Raw genomic sequence first — 16,749 nt, forward strand, 5'->3', positions numbered from 1 at the left:
AGCCAGTACATCAGCCCATTCATCAACCCGCTCAAGTCAGCGATCCCTCCCGGATAAATATGACGTTACACCATCCCAAATGCCGTGGCTTCCTACTTCAGTGCTCCCTCTACTTTTTGCATCAGAGGGGAGCTCCCACCTCAGAGAGAGGGGAGCTCCCACCTCAGAGAGGTCCACGGTAATTTCTCTGCTGACTGGGCGGCATCCAGTAGGTGGAATGAGCTGGCACTTCGCACGCTATTTAGAAGAGGTTTGTGTGAAGAGGTCCAGACGGAACTGGCCTGTCGAGACGACAATCTCACCTTGGACTCACTCATTGCGATGGCCATCCGTCTAGTTAACCTACTTCAGGCGCGTCTGCCCTCTCATCATTTCTCTCCCTCCCTCAATGAATACTCGGGATCGGAGCCAGAACCCATGGAGGTAGGGTTCACTCGTCCCCCCGCTGCGGAGTGCCACAGACAGATACAGCTGGGGCGCTGTCTGTACTGTGGACAAGGAGGGCATGAGCTCCAGAGTTGTCCGGCATATCCAAATTCAGGATCCACAAGAACAGAGGGATGGTCACGTGAGACTCCAGCACCTAGGGCAGGAGTGAATATTCCATATTCATCAGGCCCTTTTTGGTGTCCATCACACTAGCTGATTGTCCCTCATGTACTTTGTCAACAGCGTTAGTGGATTCCGATGCCACTGGGAACTTTATTGACCAGACCCTTGCCTCCTCTCTTAACATCAACTCATACCCGCTCTCCTCTCCTTTCCCGATTCAAGTCCTGGGTAGTCAGCCTCTTGGGTCCAGAACCGTCACCCACATCACTCAACCACTCACCCTCACCATTTAATCCGTGTAGTCCACTCATCAGGAAAACATCCCCCTTCATCACCAGTGCACCAGTTCACAAGATAATTCTCGGTCTCCCTTGGCTTCAACGCCATAACCCTATCATTTCATGGTCGAGGATGAGAATCAGACTGGGCTCTTTTCTTCACCAGGTTCGACTTCATGCTGACCTATCGCCCAGGTTCCAAGAACATCAAGGCCGATGCCCTGTCCTGTATCTACGATTCGGGAGAGGGTCCTGTCCAGAGTGCACCTATAATCCCATCCTCCCAAGTTGTAGGTCCAGTGGCCTAGGATGCAGAGAGGGAGCCCATAGCCCTGAACTGTCCTCCTGAGCTCTACATTCCCACAGGGATAAGGGATTGGCTGCTGACCTAGGAATACACAGCTGTCGTTGCTGGACATCCAGGTATTTCTCACACTATCCACTCCATCGCTGAGAAGTACTGGTGGCCCACTTTGGCGCAGGAACTAACTTATGTCAACTCCTGTTCCATATGTGCCCAAACCAAGTCCCCCCGGAATGCACCAGCAGAGAAGCTCCTCCCGCTTCCCGTGCCTCAGCGACCCTGGTCTCATCTATTCATTGACTTTGTAACCAATCTCCCCTCTGACGGTTTCCGCACCATTCTGGTGGTAGTGGATAGATTTTCTAAGTCATGTCGTTTAATCCCTCTTCCTGGTCTCCCCACTGCTCTCCAGGTCGCTGAGGCACTCTTCCGGCATTATGACTTTCCGGAGGACATCGTCTCCGACCGTGGTCCCCAATTCACATCACGAGAATGGACAGCCTTAGCCTCACTTCCCGGGTACCGGCCTCAGTCCAACGGGCAAGTGGAGAGGATGAATTCTTGAGGAGTTCTTGAGGAGTCACTGTCAAGACCGGCAGGATGAGTGGGCACGATTTCTTCCATGGGCAGAGTTTGCCCAGAGCTCGCTGCATCACTCCTCCACTGGGTTGACGCCCCTTCCAGTGTGTTCTGGGTTTTCAGCCGGCCCTAGCCTCATGGACCCCGGGCCAGACCAAAGCTCATGCAGTTGATGAGTGGTTCCGGCACGCAGAAGTGTGGAGAGACGCTCACGTAAGATTCCAGCGCGCCTTCCATCGTCAAAAAGAACAGGCAGACTGCCACCGTAGTGAGACCCCTGGGGATCGCATCTGGTTCTCTACCAGGAACCTCTCACTCCACCTGCCCTGGAAGGAATGGCCCGACAAAACGGCCTCAGTTTAAGGTTCTCCGGAGGGTCAACGAGGTGATATAGGTTACAACTGCCCCGTCACTACCGTATCTCACCCTCGTTTCATGTCACCCTTCTCAGGTCGGTGGTTCCTGGTCCCCTAGCTGATGCTGCCCCCCCCCCCCCCCCCGAGGGCAGTCAGATCTCTGCTGGGAGGGGTATGGTCCTAAGGAGCGGTGTTGGGTTCCGGTGGAGGACATTCTGGATCCCAACATCATCTGTGATTTCCACCTTCGCCACCCATGTTTTATTAAACGTTTCACCTGCACCTGCTTCTTCTCGACTCACAGCATCATCCTTACACAGACCTTATTGCCTAAAATATATACAAATTCATTGTTTGATACAATATTTGACCATATTTGATTAGTTTCTTAGGCATGTTGCAAGGATCCCATTGTCTATTCTAGGGATTCTATATGTTATTTCTTTAGGTACATTTTAATCTTCTCACAAAGTCAACAGGAGTGCTATCTAAAGGTCTCAACTAATGGCGGGGAAGAAAATGTGTTAAAGTTTCAGAGCAAGTTCTGGCCCAGGTGAGAGGAGAGTTTTCAGGAGTGTCCCAATCCTCAAAAATAGATGTACTGTCATCGTTTCCTTTCCTTCATGAGGGTACAGTTGAGTCGGAAGTTTACATACGCCTTAGCCAACTATATTTAAACTGTTTTTCACAATTCCTGACATTTAATCCCAGTAAAAATTCCCTGTCTTAGGTCAGTTAGGATCACCACTTTATTTTAAGAATGTGAAATGTCAGAATAATAGTAGAATGATTTATTTCAGCTTTTATTTCTTTCATTACATTCCCAGTGGGTCAGAAGTTTACATGCACTCAATTCGTATTTGGTAGCATTGCCTTGAAATTGTTTTGTGAAGTGCACCAGTCCCTCCTGCAGCAAAGCACCCCCACAACATGATGCTATCACCCCCGTGCTTCACGGTTGGGATGGTGTTCTTCGGCTTGCAAGCCTCCCCCTTTTTCCTCCAAACATGGAAATGGTCATTATGGCCAAACAGTTCTATTTTTGTTTCATCAGACCAGAGGACATTTCTCCAAAAAGTATGATCTTTGTCCCCATGTGCAGTTGCAAAACGTAGTCTGGCTTTTTATGGTGGCTTCTTCCTTGCTGAGCAGCGTTTCAGGTTCTGTCAATTATAGGACTCATTTTACTGTGGCAATAGATACTTTTGTATCGGTTTCCTCCAGCATCTTCACAAGGTCCTTTGCTGTTGTTCTGGGATTGATTTGCACTTTTCGCACCAAAGTATGTTCATCTCTAGGGGACAGAAGGCATTTCCTTCTTGAGCGGTATGACGGCTGCATGGTCCCATGGTGTTTATACTTGCTTACTACTAATGTTTGTACAGATGAACGTGGTACCTTCAGGCGTTTTGGAAATTGCTCCCAAGGATGAACCAGACTTGTGGAGGTCTACAATTTTTTTGAGGTCTTGGCTGATTTCTTTTGATTTTCCCATGATGTCAAGCAAAGAGGTACTGCGTTTGAAGGTAGGCCTTGAAATACATCTACAGGTACACCTCCAATTGACTCAAATGATGTCAATTAGCCTATCGGAAGCTTCTAAAGCCATGACAAAATGTTATGGAATTTTCCAAGCTGTTTAAAGGCACAGTCAACTTAATGTATGTAAACTTCTGACCCATGGGAATTGTGATTAAGTGAAGTAATCTGTCTGTAAACAATTGTTGGAAAAATTACTTGTCATGCACGAAGTAGATGTCCTAGCCAACTTGCCAAAAGTATAGTTTGTTAACAAGACATTTGTGGAGTGGTTGAAAAACTAGTTTTAATGACTCAAACCTAAGTGTATGTAAACTTCCAACTTCAACTGTTCATGGAAGGTAACATTAGTCTGATGGCAACATATCAGCCATTTAAATTTAGTAGAGGTAGTGATGTAACAGAGGCTAAAAAGGAGGATCTTCACAACCATAAAGAACAGCCAATGCAGGCATTAAAGACACAAATCAACCTTATAAAGCCATAATTAAAATCCAATACCTGTGTAATCAGCAGGAATGTTAGTTTCAGGGAGTCATTTTAGATCTTTGCTATAGATTTGCTATGGCTCTTTGACAGCGTTGTACTGTAGCCTAATCAATGAAGTGAAAGAATACCTCTCAGACATGTGACAACACTTATACAAATGAGTAAATTGCCATCAGATAATTTCCAGATCATTTCCTGTGGATCCCATCTTTATACAGCATTTGTCATCCATGTTGTTGTTTTTCTTCCAGAAGAGAGAGAAAGAGGAGAGAAAGAAGGTAAGTCAAAGACACAAGACCACTTGAGAATATTCGAAGTCTGTTAGTCCATTTAGTCCTCATTCTGGGTTATCCTGGGTTAATACCTCAATATAATACTTCCATATATATATATATAGTATGTGTGGCACAGGAGGGTGCTGAGGGGAGAACAGCTCATAATAATGGCTGGAATGCAGCAAGTTGAGTGGCTCAGTTGGTAGAGCATTGGTGCTTTCAACGCCAGGGTTGTGGGTTCGATTCCCACGGGGCACCAGTAAGGAGAAGTAGTAAGTAAGAACATGTATGCAGTCACATAACTTTTTTGCTGTCTGGGGAGGTTCCCATTGCTTGGAAGGCAGCCATGGTTTGTCCTGAGATCAAGCTGATCCTAACTGTTCTAGGCTTATATCTATTTTTCCCTGTTAATCAAAAGTGTTGGAAAAACTTGTTAATAATCAACTGACTGGCTTTCTTGATGTCTATATATTCTCTCTGGTATGCAATCTGGTTTCCCGCTCAGGTTTTGGATGTGTCACTGCAACCTTAAAGGTCCTCAATGATGTCACCCTAAAAATAAATGTAGCAACGTTTAACAAAGTTAAAGGTCCATCATCAATCAAAGCCAGAAAACAGTGTTCTAGGGTAGGAGAACAACAAACCTATTTACTGTATGATGAGTAACCATACATGATTTAATATGCAATTAGTACAACTTCTATTTCTCTATAAACACAGAGCTTTGAATGTGTGAATAGAAGCCAAATGAATGGTTTCTGAACATTATTGAATATGTTTGTGCTAAACAAATGTTCAAAAATGTATTTTATTTATGCATGCAATATCAACATTCTACAATATGAATTGTCAAACTGTGATGAAACTTCAGAAGTTAGATGTAGAATTGTTGCAGTGTAACAAATAACTTCAAGGTATTTTCTCTTTTCAAGGTATTAACTCATTGTAGACTTTAGAAGGTAAAAAAGTGTAAAAAATTTATATTTTCTATTTCTGTCACTTACATGTTGGCTCTGACTTATGCACCATGAAATAATACAACAAAGCAAATGGGATAAACAAATAGTGTGTTGATTGCACAATAGATCCAAATAAACAGACCATTAAGCAAGCAATATGGCACGATATGTAGGCATCACTCCATGGAACACATAGCTGTGTGTGTTCCAGTTATTTCAATGGTTTTCTCTACTCATGCCCACTAATATGGCTCAGACCAGTGGTCATAAAGCAAAGGAGACATAGGCCTAGGAAACCATTTCAGATGTATTGAGACATGGCCTCACACAGACTTGATCATCATGCGGCTCGCTCGGGCCGAGTATGGAGCAGGTCCTTTCCAGGTCTCCCAGTGGAGGCCGGAGGCCCAGCCGATGTGTTCGCCGGCGGGGTGCCAGTCTCCGTTCAGGCTGGCAGAGCCACAGCGACTGTACCACCACCCTCCTCCTCCCTCCGAGAAGCTGCACGTGTTCTCGGCGATGTCTCCAAAAATGCAGGGCGAGCAGCCGTCGTTGTCCTTGTCGGTTGTGCTGAAGCCAAAGCCATTCTGGTCAATGCCGGCGTATTTCCCACGGATGGCATCACCTACGGAGAGACAGGGAGGGATGAAGAGAGAGTACATCATTTCTACTTCACTCTTGATTATATTGACTTCCAAAGTATACACCATTTATAAATATCAACCCAGAATACATATCATATGACATATGTGATGTGTAATGGTCCCATTGCTGCCATAAAATAACTAGAACACTGAAGTAAAAAATATGACCACCGTTACCTGCATTGCCCCTGTAGGCTCCAACGTTCAGCTTATAGGCCTCCTTCTCCGTGCCCAGACGGAAGTCACTGTACTCAGCGAAGGCAGTGCCCCCTTCAAAGTCCCACAGGTCGACCCGCATGGTCGATCTCCACTCCCTGCCCTTTGTTAGAGCAAACACCTTACTCAGACCCAGCCAGTGGTCCTCTAGGAAACAACAGGGTAGAGAAGTGAATTGAGAAGAGAAAAACAGACAGTATAGGGAAACCTCTATAAGTTGCCTTAGAGGTAAACATTATTTAAGACAAAAATTCATTTAAATTTGGCCAACATTGGCTCAGCAAAGTACACAAGTTGCTGGTGAAATGTGAGGTGCTCAGAGGGACTCTTCATTACTCCGTAGATGCCCAAAGCCTTGTTTGTACACTGCCCACTTCCTGTTGAAAAGAACCTCTGCCCCAGTGCGCCTTTGAAAGACTGTCCAGCCTCCGTCTGCCAGCATCTCACAATACACCTGTATACAACATCAATGTACTTTTGAATCAAGAAATCGTTTTTTTGTGAACAAAAACTGTCCAAGAATGGAACTCTGTAGAACTTCAGTAACTCTTGCAAGCCTGGCGACACAAACATTCCATAGCTAAGCTTTACTGCCCCTGTGTGGCTGTGTAACCAAATGACAACAGTAGATCTAGTACCTGGCATAAATATTTAGATGTTTCCATACCTTAAAGGGGGATCTGACTCCCGCAGGCTGAATGACATACACTCCACTGGTGGCTCGAGGGGAGAGAGTTTTGATCTGTGTGCAATCTGTCCCTGAAACAAGCAAACACACATGTACATACAGTACATGAACTCTTGTCTTTCCATTGTAAGTGATTTAAAAAAAATAACAGACTTACCTTGAACAACTAAAGTTGTTTTCTGGCCCTGTACAAAACCAGCAGATAAGTAATGGTTACTTCCAGGTTTAAAGGAATAACATGTTTCTTTGTTTATCAGTGCTGACTGACTGTATATTTACCTGAGTCTGGTCAGTGAGGCTGATGAGACAGACAACCAGTCCACAAAAAAATATCCTATTCCACATTTTGTCAAATCTTCTGAGAGAGAGAGGGAGAGATGAAAATGTCCTTTTAGTTACTTTTTCTTCTGCTGTTTCCTTATTATCCCTGTGTGACCCAACGTTGTAAAAATGCAATGTTTCCTAAATTGCGTCCTTTACAGGTCCTAAACAGAAAAGTAGTGTCAAACATGGATAATATCCTTAGACCCAGATCTATCTCTTAGTAGTATTCGGTGTGTGTTAGTATGATTATTGTGCCATCAGTAACCTGTCCACATCTGAAACCACACGGGTCCCCTACACAAGCAAGCATTTGTTGTAGGCCATTCTTGCAAGTAAATTACTTTTTCTGTCTCCTCTAAAATGTAGTGATTATATAGAAATCCCAAAATTGAGAAAGACATTCTGAGCCAGAGCTACTGTACTTTTGTTACAAAACTCAAACATTCGGAGAGAACTTGAAACATCACCATATCCACTCCATTTATAACAAAACAGTAAACACCATACATACATGTACCCAAATAAGGGAAAAGGTAAAATTATAGATGATTTTTTGTTATGCTGCCGTCATTAGACATTCCACACAGGATAAATATTATAATCGCAAATTTGAAATTGCCATCGGGTGATTCACATATGTAGAGAGAACCTACCTCGGCCCGTATATTCCTGTATGGTGTATTGTCTGCGACCAGTCAGTTTAGAGAGGATTTCCTATTTATTGACCCAAGCACCGCCTACTGTACAAACTCCGACTCCACGTTTCCAGTTTAGTGTTGTCAGATGCCTCTAAGTATCACAGACAGGGCTCACAGACAGGGAGTTTTCACTTAGGGACCAATGGAAGGACCTAAAATGTGCAAACTCCTCTCAACCGGGGCACCGGGCCATGCAAAATAAACTTGCCCATAGTGTTGTTGCGGAAAACCACTCCCCCACACCGTGCTTGTGCTAATGTTATTGTGGGCGATCCCTGTTACTCAGAGCCCTCACTCCAAAGCAAACACTCTTGACATTCCAATACTGGACTTTACAGGAAATTACGAACAGCCAGGAATACACACAACACAGTCCAATGAACAAGAAATCAAAATAAAAGTATGGACACTCTTGTTACCAACTCCATATGTGTTTATCTCTCAAATGTCTTTAGATATATCCTATTCAAAAACAATTTCAGTGTTTCAAAAGTAATTGTTTCCTAACTACTAGCGCCACCCTCTGGTCCAGGTAAGAACAACCATTGGATAGGAGAACTACAGGATTAAAATGAATAAAACCAGGAAACACCTGTAGTACTCTACTTGATTTATGTAACAAGGCTATGGCCTTAGCTCTATGTTCACTCTACCACAGTACATGTGTTAGACTGTCTCTTGAGGGTTGGTTGTAGCAATCAGGACAGTCAAATCAAGCACTCTTATGATAACACTAAGTGAGGATAATAAAATGTGGCACATTGGCTGTGTACTGAGTACTGTTCTGTATGTACTATCAATATGAAACAAACGTACAGCAATATCTACATTCTGAAAGACGTGAAAAAGCTCATCGCAATCAAATCCAGAAGAATTTAAAGGTACAGCTGGATATAAAGTAGTGATAGGTTTATTAATGTTTGCTCTTTTGACAGAGTAACATGGTACAGCAAGTTATCAATAAGCAATTCCAAACCTGCTGTACATAAACATTTGCACACATATTTTTTAAATGCACATCGAAGTTCAGAACAAACTCCTTTTAAAGCATTTTTTTCCCACTTTCAACACATCACATAATATACACGAGCATAACATTGTGTGAAACCTTGCCTCTTGTATTAAGATGTATTATTAAGATATACATTTTATTTATGGATTCAAGAGGTTGTGTGTAGATGGTCTTCATCTTAGAACAGTGGTTAAAAACTATTTGTGGGTGTTAGTAAGATGATCAATGATTATGTTTCTGAATGTATGAGTATTTGATTATATCTCTTCAATCATGCATACACTACATGCTGTGTGTGAAATAATCTAAATACATGCAAAACTCAAGTGTGTGTGTGTGTGTGTGCATAGACACACAGCCAGGGTGCTCCTGGTCTCTCCAACACAGACAGGTCACTGACTGATTACCTGAGTCTTCATTCACCATCAGTTTATTCTACTGATTGACATCCAGGAGCACTCTGAACTACCTCCCTTGACATTAACCCAACTGACTCAGAACAAAGAGCAGGGTTCCATCTTTGAAAAGCAGAATGGACCTAGAACAGTGCCCTGAGGAACACCATCTACATCTTTCTCCACTGTCAGTTGAGTTTTGGGGTCATGGAGACACTATGATGATCAGGTGACACAGATCTCTCGTGCCCACACAGGAGGTTTGCTGTCATATGGGACACAATTTTGGTTTCCATCTGTCCTCCCCTCGTCCTTCCTTCCCTCTTTGTCTTTCTCCATCCCTTTCTGGTACCTCTCTCCAAATGTTTTAGGCCCACCAGGTAGTTCTGACTCAGGATATGCACAGTAGGGGTTCTCTAGAACTTTTAGAACTCTGCGGACCTGAGAGATTGAACAAGAGTTGATTTAACATAATGAGCAATGATATACAGGGTCGGGTACTAACGGATTACATGTAACAGGGATGACGTAATTAGACCACAAAAATGAAGTAACTAATCAACCCAGATTACATTTAAAAAATAATAATAATCGGATTACAGTTAGTTTTAACAGCTGATTACATTTTGAATTACTTCAACTAATATCAAGATGTGAGCTGCATGCGTTTGACTCAAGCACACTGAAGTAGCAGGTTTTTACATTTTAAGCAGACGCTCTTATCCAGAGTGATTTACAGGAGCATAATAGGGTGACGTGTCTTGCTCAAGGGCACATCAGATTTTTCACCCAGTTGGCTCGTGGATTATAACCAGCAACCTTTCGATTACTAGCACAACATTCTTAACTGCTAGGCTACCTGCCATTACACAACCCGGAAGTCACCTTTCAGTGGGAATGGAAGCTTTTCCTAGCCGTTTTAATATATTTTAAATCTCAAACGGCCAAGTTCTCTCCTTTTTTAAAACTAAAATCATCAGACCCCCACTTACTGAAAACTGAATCATCCAAAATTTCATCAGGATCTTTGGGTCAAAATTATTTTTTGGGTTAGTCAACATATGCTCCATTCTGTTCATTTCCCAAGTACTGGAATGACACATGACAAATCAGCTGCTTACTCAGCTAAACTTCTAGTTTCAGTAGAAATGAGTACACTAAAATCAACCCGTCTGCCTTTCAGAAAGATCTACGTGTTTTGCAAATTTAGAATAGTCCACATTCAAAGTATTTGCACAATTGATCATCCAACTCATGAAATAATCTGATTACTCCTGGATCTGTTACATCTGTCTATTGACGTCTTTATCATAGTAGACTGTTATGGGTCAGACATTCAGATGAACATTTCCTCTTTTACTGGCCACGATCTGCTTGGTGGCTGGGTGGAGTAGGCCCATTGCGCAACCAAAGACTGAGTGTTGGGAATGCTTTCCTTGAAACCTGACAGTGCAGCTGACCTTTTAGCAGGGATGCCATTTCATCAAGAAGAGGCATAAGGCAGCGGAGCCAGCACTTGCCTAAAGATATCTGCAGCATAAACTGACGAGGCAGATGCTGGCTAACCAAAGGATATTTTCCAAAAGTAATCAGATTATTTTCATCCATATTGGGTGACCGTTTAGAATTTACAGCACTTTTTGTACATAGTCCATTTTTGGGGGCCAAAAGTATTGAAACAAATTCACTTAAAATGTGTAGTATAAGTTTGGTATTTGGTCCCATATTCCTAGCAAGGAATATTCCTAGCAATGTCACTGTCCCAATACTTTTGGAGCTCACTGTATACTGTAATATAACAACAAACAGAAAGTGCAACAACAAAAATATTCACCATGTGTTGATAGCTGCAGTGTATTTAGTAGATGCAACATGTCAATTCTATACCTCTGAGAAGTCTCCATTTTCAGCAGCCTGTATTGCATTCTGGGCAATGTAGTTGCGGAGCACCACGCGTGGGTTGGTGCTGTCCATCACACGGATCCTCTCTTCCTCTATGGTACACACCTCCCTCGCTCCATCACACTCCTTCACCAACCGCTTCCTGGGTAATCGAACACACAGGGGGGGATGATGTAAACCATGATTACAACGTGAAACAGAGGAGGTTGGTGAGGGGAGGACAGCTCATAATAATTAATAGAATGGAGCGAATGGAATGGTATAAAACACATAGAAACCAGGTGTTTGATGGGTTTGAGACCATTCCATTTATACTGTTCCAGCCATTACTATGAGCCCGTCCTCCCAATTTAAAGTGCCACCAGCCACCACTGGCGTCAAACAATACCAAGAAAGTATGGATCAATTCATATATGCTTTGGTATGCAGGAAGCATGCTATTTCTTTCATCAATAACCAAGTAAGTGTTTTTAATTGTGTAGGATCCTCGATCTGGCATCTCCTAACTAACCAACCTGTACTGACTGATCCAGCGTAGCCAATCCTCTCTCTGCTTTGCCCTCAGCTCGTCCTGATTGGTGTTCAGCAGCTCCTTCAGTCTGCCCATCTTCTCCAGCTGATGGGCCACCTCTGGTCGGTCTGCCACCAGGCCAAACATGGCTGGGTTGGTCTGGGCCATAGAGAGGACCATAGCCAGCTCACTGTGTGCAAAGGGAGTCAAGAGAGGTAAACACTGAGACTAAGGGGCTAGATTGAAAAAAGCTAGAATGGACAACATAGTGCTAGTTAGCTAATTACTTGGTGATAACTATATGAATACATACACTGAGGTGCTATATCTGACATACTTACATTAGCATGTTTAGCTAATATTGCTAGCTACCTACTTAACCACAGATAATAAAAATGTATAGCAACCTTAAACAAGTCATTCTGCACTAAAACAGCTTTAACTTACAGATTATCCTTGTATGATTTTTCTCCAAATCGCTGATTGCACATCAAGGGAACACAACAAAGGATGATATTAGGAACCACAACATCTTGCAAACATGTGATTAGGAACATTTCTGAGAACATGTGTTAGGTTAACCTACTGTATAGCCCAGTCATTTGGGGTTTGTGTGTGAATGAAAATGCGGGGATCACAGTGGATTGGTTGGTGGCAGAATTGTTGAAGTCAATTCCTTCCAAGTTAACCTCAATGCATGTTGTAGAGCATTACATGTATACATCTTGCATTTCCAATCCTGTGAACTGTGAATTAAAACAGAGTTTCTGATCACTAAAGATCATATTTAGGTTTCATGTGATGGAGGACTAGCCTCCAGGTGGGCCACACCACTGTACCCCCCCTCACCGGGGCTCCATGGTGGGCTTGTTGGCCACCTTAAGCTCCTCCAGGGAGACACACTGCTCCAGGAGGAGGTCCACCACCGGGCCCCCTGTGGCCCCCTTCCCCTCCCCCACCACAGGGCAGGACACGCCACTCAGCAAGCGGAAGGTGTTGGTGAAGTCTGCTCCTGTGAGAGTGAAAGAGAGAGGGGGGACTTTAAATGTTTGGTTGCTGGTTCAAATAACTTGTTGTGCAGAGTTAGTCCTCTCTGTTCATACAGTTACATTATGCCTGTTTTCTGCACAGTTTGTCCCATCCCTCTCCCCATACCTGTGTTGTGCATGAGCTGCAGCAGCTCAGAGACAAGCTCCTGGTCCTCTGGTTCCTTCCGCCTCAGTAGGCCCAGCTTCCTCCTCATGTTGGCCAGGTAGAGGGTCTCATAGAGGGGCATGAACTCATCAAGGATGGCCCCTGCCTGGGATGCATGGAGCTCAGAGCCCAGGGCCTCAGCCAGACGAGCCAGGTTCCAACGGCACACGGACGGCTGGGCTTGGTATGAGTAGCGCCCCCTCCGGTCCGAGGCGTTGCACACAAACTCTGGGTCGAATCTGGAAGATGGGAAGAGATATGGAGTGTTTACCAATAAGCCCTTATGATTAATCGATTATGTACCGTATATAACTGCACAAATTGCATTTTGTTAGCAAAAATATATAACACATTTTAACTCTGTTCTTTCTACCTAATAATACTGTATATTCAGATTTCCTATAAGTTATTTTGTGAGTTATGCACAGCAAGCGTGATACAAGTATCCATTTCCTGAATTAATATGTTTTGATGTCAATAGGATCTTGAAGTTCCTGTTGAAAGGGGAAGTGAGGCAGATGTACCTGTCTATGAAGCCAAAGGGGCCGTAATCCACAGTAAGTCCCAATATGCTCATGTTGTCTGTGTTGAGGACACCATGACAGAAGCCAACACATTGCCACTGGGCCACCAGACGAGCCGTCCGCACTGTCACCTGGGAACACAAGGGGGCGCCACATAGCAGGTCTACAAATGAATGTAATTTTGTCACAGTGTGTACTTAAGGTGAAATGTATTCACCCTGTATAGTTTATGTACAGCGCTAGAGAATAATTTTAGAATATTAGCAATGTCCATCTGGTACCGTTGTTCATATTGATAATAAGTAACAATCTCATATTTATCATAAGAGTAGAAATACAAAGGGTAGTACAGTTGTCGTATAGTGCTACAGGCACTTCACGTTGAAACTGAAGTTTCAGTGTAGGCTATACCTCTTTGAAAAATGCTGTGTTCCTCTCTTTGCGGTTGCCGTGGCATCGTTGGATGTCAGGGTAAAAGGTGTCGATGACGTAGTCCACTAGCTGAGCCCGAATGTCGTGGCGCCCTGGACTGGGACCCTGTCGGCCTGAAAACTCATCCCGAGACTGAAAGATCTCAAAGGACCCGAACCTGCACAAGCAAGTCAGCATTCAGTACCAAAAGCAGAGTTCATGGCTAGTCAGCTAGTCAGCCAGTCAGTTAGTCAGCTAGTCAGCCAGTCAGTCAGCTAGTCAGTCAGTCAGCTAGTCAGTCAGTCAGCTAGTCAGTCAGTCAGCTAGTCAGTCAGTCAGCTAGTCAGTCAGTCAGCTAGTCAGTCAGTCAGCTAGTCAGCCAGTCAGCTAGTCACCTACTGCTGTTAAATGAATGATTTTCCTTGTTTTCTTTCACCTATGACCCTGGTACCCCACATACAGTAAGAAAGCTATCACAGTAATATAATATGGCCAATCATCATATTCAATAGATTACTCTCTCTACCACTGAGCACTTGACAAGGGAAAGAAATATTGTATAAATCCATCCATTCACCTTCCTACTGTGGTCATCTTGAAGGAAAGGAGACAAGGAAAGGAGGCCATTTATACTTATATTGTAAGTGAGAGGAAGAGGGGAACCACCAATAACCGTTCACCTGATGAAGGAGGGGGCGATGCGCAGGACCACTGAACACCTCTCCGGGCGGCGCCGGCCATTGTTGAGGGGGTCTCTGTTGACATAGAGGTCCGATGTAACCAGAGACGCGGCACGGGTGGTGGGGATTCCCAGAGCGGCCATGGCCTCGCTGCACAGGAACTCCCGGATGCTGGAACGAAGGACCTTCCGTCCGTCTGACTCTCTGGTGGGACGAGAGGAGAGAAGAGGAGAGAGGAGTACAACCATTACATGGATTAGGAATAATAATAAGGATAAGATTATAAATGGTCCTCTTGCCAGGTAATAGTACTACCAACTGTACAAGACCAACTTTTGTTTGAAATTAGTTATTTTTACAGTTTAGTGAGGCCTATTTTTACAGAGTAGTTTGGCCTACATGTAACGATGTAAAGGAATTGTGATTCTACGCGACTACATGCACATGATAGCTGTGAAACGCAGGTAAAGTCTGACCAAAAGGTGTGTTGGTCCCAGAATCAATTATGAGTGATAGCTATCTGAAATTCACAAGAGTTTTATTCTTTGAGCACAAGTCTTGTGTGCATTCAAATTGGTACAAATCAAATAGAAGTAGACCTACTCAAGCAGTAGTACCAATCACTAGGTGGGCCTGACACAATTCAGATGCCTGTACATTGTTTAGCAATGCAGAAGGTGTTGAAGTGTGCCAAGAAGTTGATCTCTTAAGCAGCTCTGTAGCTGTTGTGTAATTGTATCACATGGCTCTAATCTCGACATGGGAGACTTGGCTGGGATGCCAGATCCATTGAGTCAGCAAATGCCTATTGTGTGCCTGTGCATGGACGAACATTCTGGAACATACCCCTACATTCCAAAGGGCGTGTTTACAGACTTCCAAAAGTATGTCCTAGTTAGCCTACTGCTAAATAAGAGCATATATGTACACAGGTCTAGTGAATTACTAACAAAGAGTGCAAAGGGAAGAGTACATACAACGAACATTAACCTCCTAAAATTAAGCATAGAGCCTAGGCTGTAAATCATAATACTGTTAAAGTTTGTGAAGTAGGCTAATTGTCGGTTGTGTTAGGTTTATACAAAAACGCGGACCTTCTTTGAAGACCTATTAGGCCTAGGCAGCTAAACTATTCAAAACGTAGGTCAAAAATAAAAGCTGTTACCTGGAGTAAGGTGTGACACCTGCACCCTTCACCTGTATTTCCCATCGCCCACATGGGTTGTCACGCTGCATGGAACCGATTTGGTCCGCAGGTGCTTCCACCTCGCCAAGGTAACACACCGCCCCATCACCCAGCTGTCCAGCAAATAGTCCAAACTGATGACCGCAGTAACAATGCGCAGCCGGCTCCGAGCCCGGTAAAACTTTAGAACCGCTCAAATATTCTGGACCAAGCAAGTCGTGAAATATTTCCTTATCATCTAGCCCAAGCAGCGCGAGTGCTGGTCCGGATACTGCCACGAAAGTGGGGTTAACAAGAGGTTGTGGCTGGACGCGGGAGAAGCATGCTCCGCTCACCGTTCGTGACCCTGGTTCTTCGGAGGAGTCAAGTGGAAGTTTTTTTAGCGCGACATTGTTGAAAGGTAGGCGCTCGAGAGATGAGGATGCAGAGCCCTCCGAGTCCATGCCGACAGTGACCACTATAGTGGTCAACAGAGGTCGAGTCGGCCAGTTAGTCGTGCCCCGCACAAAACAAGTGCTCTATAATCCACTCACAGATTTAGCCTATGGCAACTCTCACACTGACTGGATCATGGTGCAAAACAGTGAGTAGAGTTTATTAGTGCACTATTCAAAACCAGCCTACATAGAAAGTCATTAAAGTCTCAATTTTACTCACTTGAATGTTGTCGTTATGGTCATGTGACATCCCTCTAGTCTATTTTGCCTTGGTTGAACCAAATTGGGAATGTTAATTGCCAGATGGAGTGGGCTACAATGCTCAAAGAAAGTATTATTGTACAGTGAGCTTTCAAAGTGTGTGTGTAAGTAAGGTATGCCTGGCTATATGTGTGTGTGTGTGTGGTTAATTGCCAATAAAATAGACCAGGGCACATTATTGCTTCCTTGTGCAGGAGATCTTATCACCCCTGTCTTGGTTTGAAATGAGATGTCGTACAGGTACCCATAATTCAACACTGTGACTGTGTCTGGCCAGAGAGGCCCAGGCAGAATCGACCATTCCCGATGCAGAAGATTTAATACTTGGGTTCAGT

At 44.0% G+C, this 16,749-nt stretch overlaps 1 protein-coding gene, 1 non-coding gene and 1 pseudogene across 4 annotated transcripts; 1 reads left to right on the forward strand and 2 right to left on the reverse strand.

Moving 5' to 3' along the window:
• Positions 1 to 4,560: 4,560 nt before the first annotated feature.
• On the forward strand, positions 4,561 to 4,631 carry trnae-uuc (transfer RNA glutamic acid (anticodon UUC)). Its single transcript has one exon. It is a non-coding gene; the product is annotated as a tRNA-Glu (tRNA).
• A 361-nt stretch (positions 4,632 to 4,992) lies between these two features.
• LOC139379294 (angiopoietin-4-like) lies at positions 4,993 to 8,078 on the reverse strand. 3 transcript variants are annotated; one of them, XM_071122097.1, is made up of 7 exons: positions 7,857 to 8,007; positions 7,159 to 7,364; positions 7,037 to 7,064; positions 6,859 to 6,950; positions 6,528 to 6,645; positions 6,153 to 6,338; positions 4,993 to 5,956 (listed from the first exon to the last, which is right to left on the reverse strand). In XM_071122097.1, exons 2-7 carry the CDS (start codon positions 7,222 to 7,224, stop codon positions 5,655 to 5,657), a joined length of 792 nt encoding a protein of 263 aa, XP_070978198.1. In that variant the 5' UTR covers positions 7,225 to 7,364; positions 7,857 to 8,007; the 3' UTR covers positions 4,993 to 5,654. The 3 variants fall into 3 exon arrangements, with proteins under 3 accessions (XP_070978198.1, XP_070978200.1, XP_070978199.1); XM_071122099.1 differs by having other exon boundaries at positions 4,996 to 5,956; positions 7,159 to 7,234; positions 7,857 to 8,078; XM_071122098.1 differs by having other exon boundaries at positions 5,163 to 5,956; positions 7,159 to 7,237; positions 7,857 to 8,003.
• A 717-nt stretch (positions 8,079 to 8,795) lies between these two features.
• LOC139379296 (protein adenylyltransferase SelO-1, mitochondrial-like) lies at positions 8,796 to 16,199 on the reverse strand (annotated as a pseudogene).
• Positions 16,200 to 16,749: the final 550 nt, after the last annotated feature.

This window comes from Oncorhynchus clarkii, chromosome 21 (genome assembly GCF_045791955.1).
Source record: "Oncorhynchus clarkii lewisi isolate Uvic-CL-2024 chromosome 21, UVic_Ocla_1.0, whole genome shotgun sequence".
NCBI lineage: Eukaryota > Metazoa > Chordata > Actinopteri > Salmoniformes > Salmonidae > Oncorhynchus > Oncorhynchus clarkii.

Excerpts from the sequence above, each read along its gene's own strand:
- LOC139379294 (XM_071122097.1), bottom strand. The coding sequence starts at position 7,224 with ATGTGGAATAGGATATTTTTTTGTGGACTGGTTGTCTGTCTCATCAGC. Across the intron at positions 6,646-6,858 it reads GAGTCAGATCCCCCTTTAAG|GTGTATTGTGAGATGCTGGC; the intron begins GTATGGAAACAT and ends TGTTGTATACAG. Across the intron at positions 6,339-6,527 it reads AGGCTTTGGGCATCTACGGA|AGGACCACTGGCTGGGTCTG; the intron begins GTAATGAAGAGT and ends GTTGTTTCCTAG.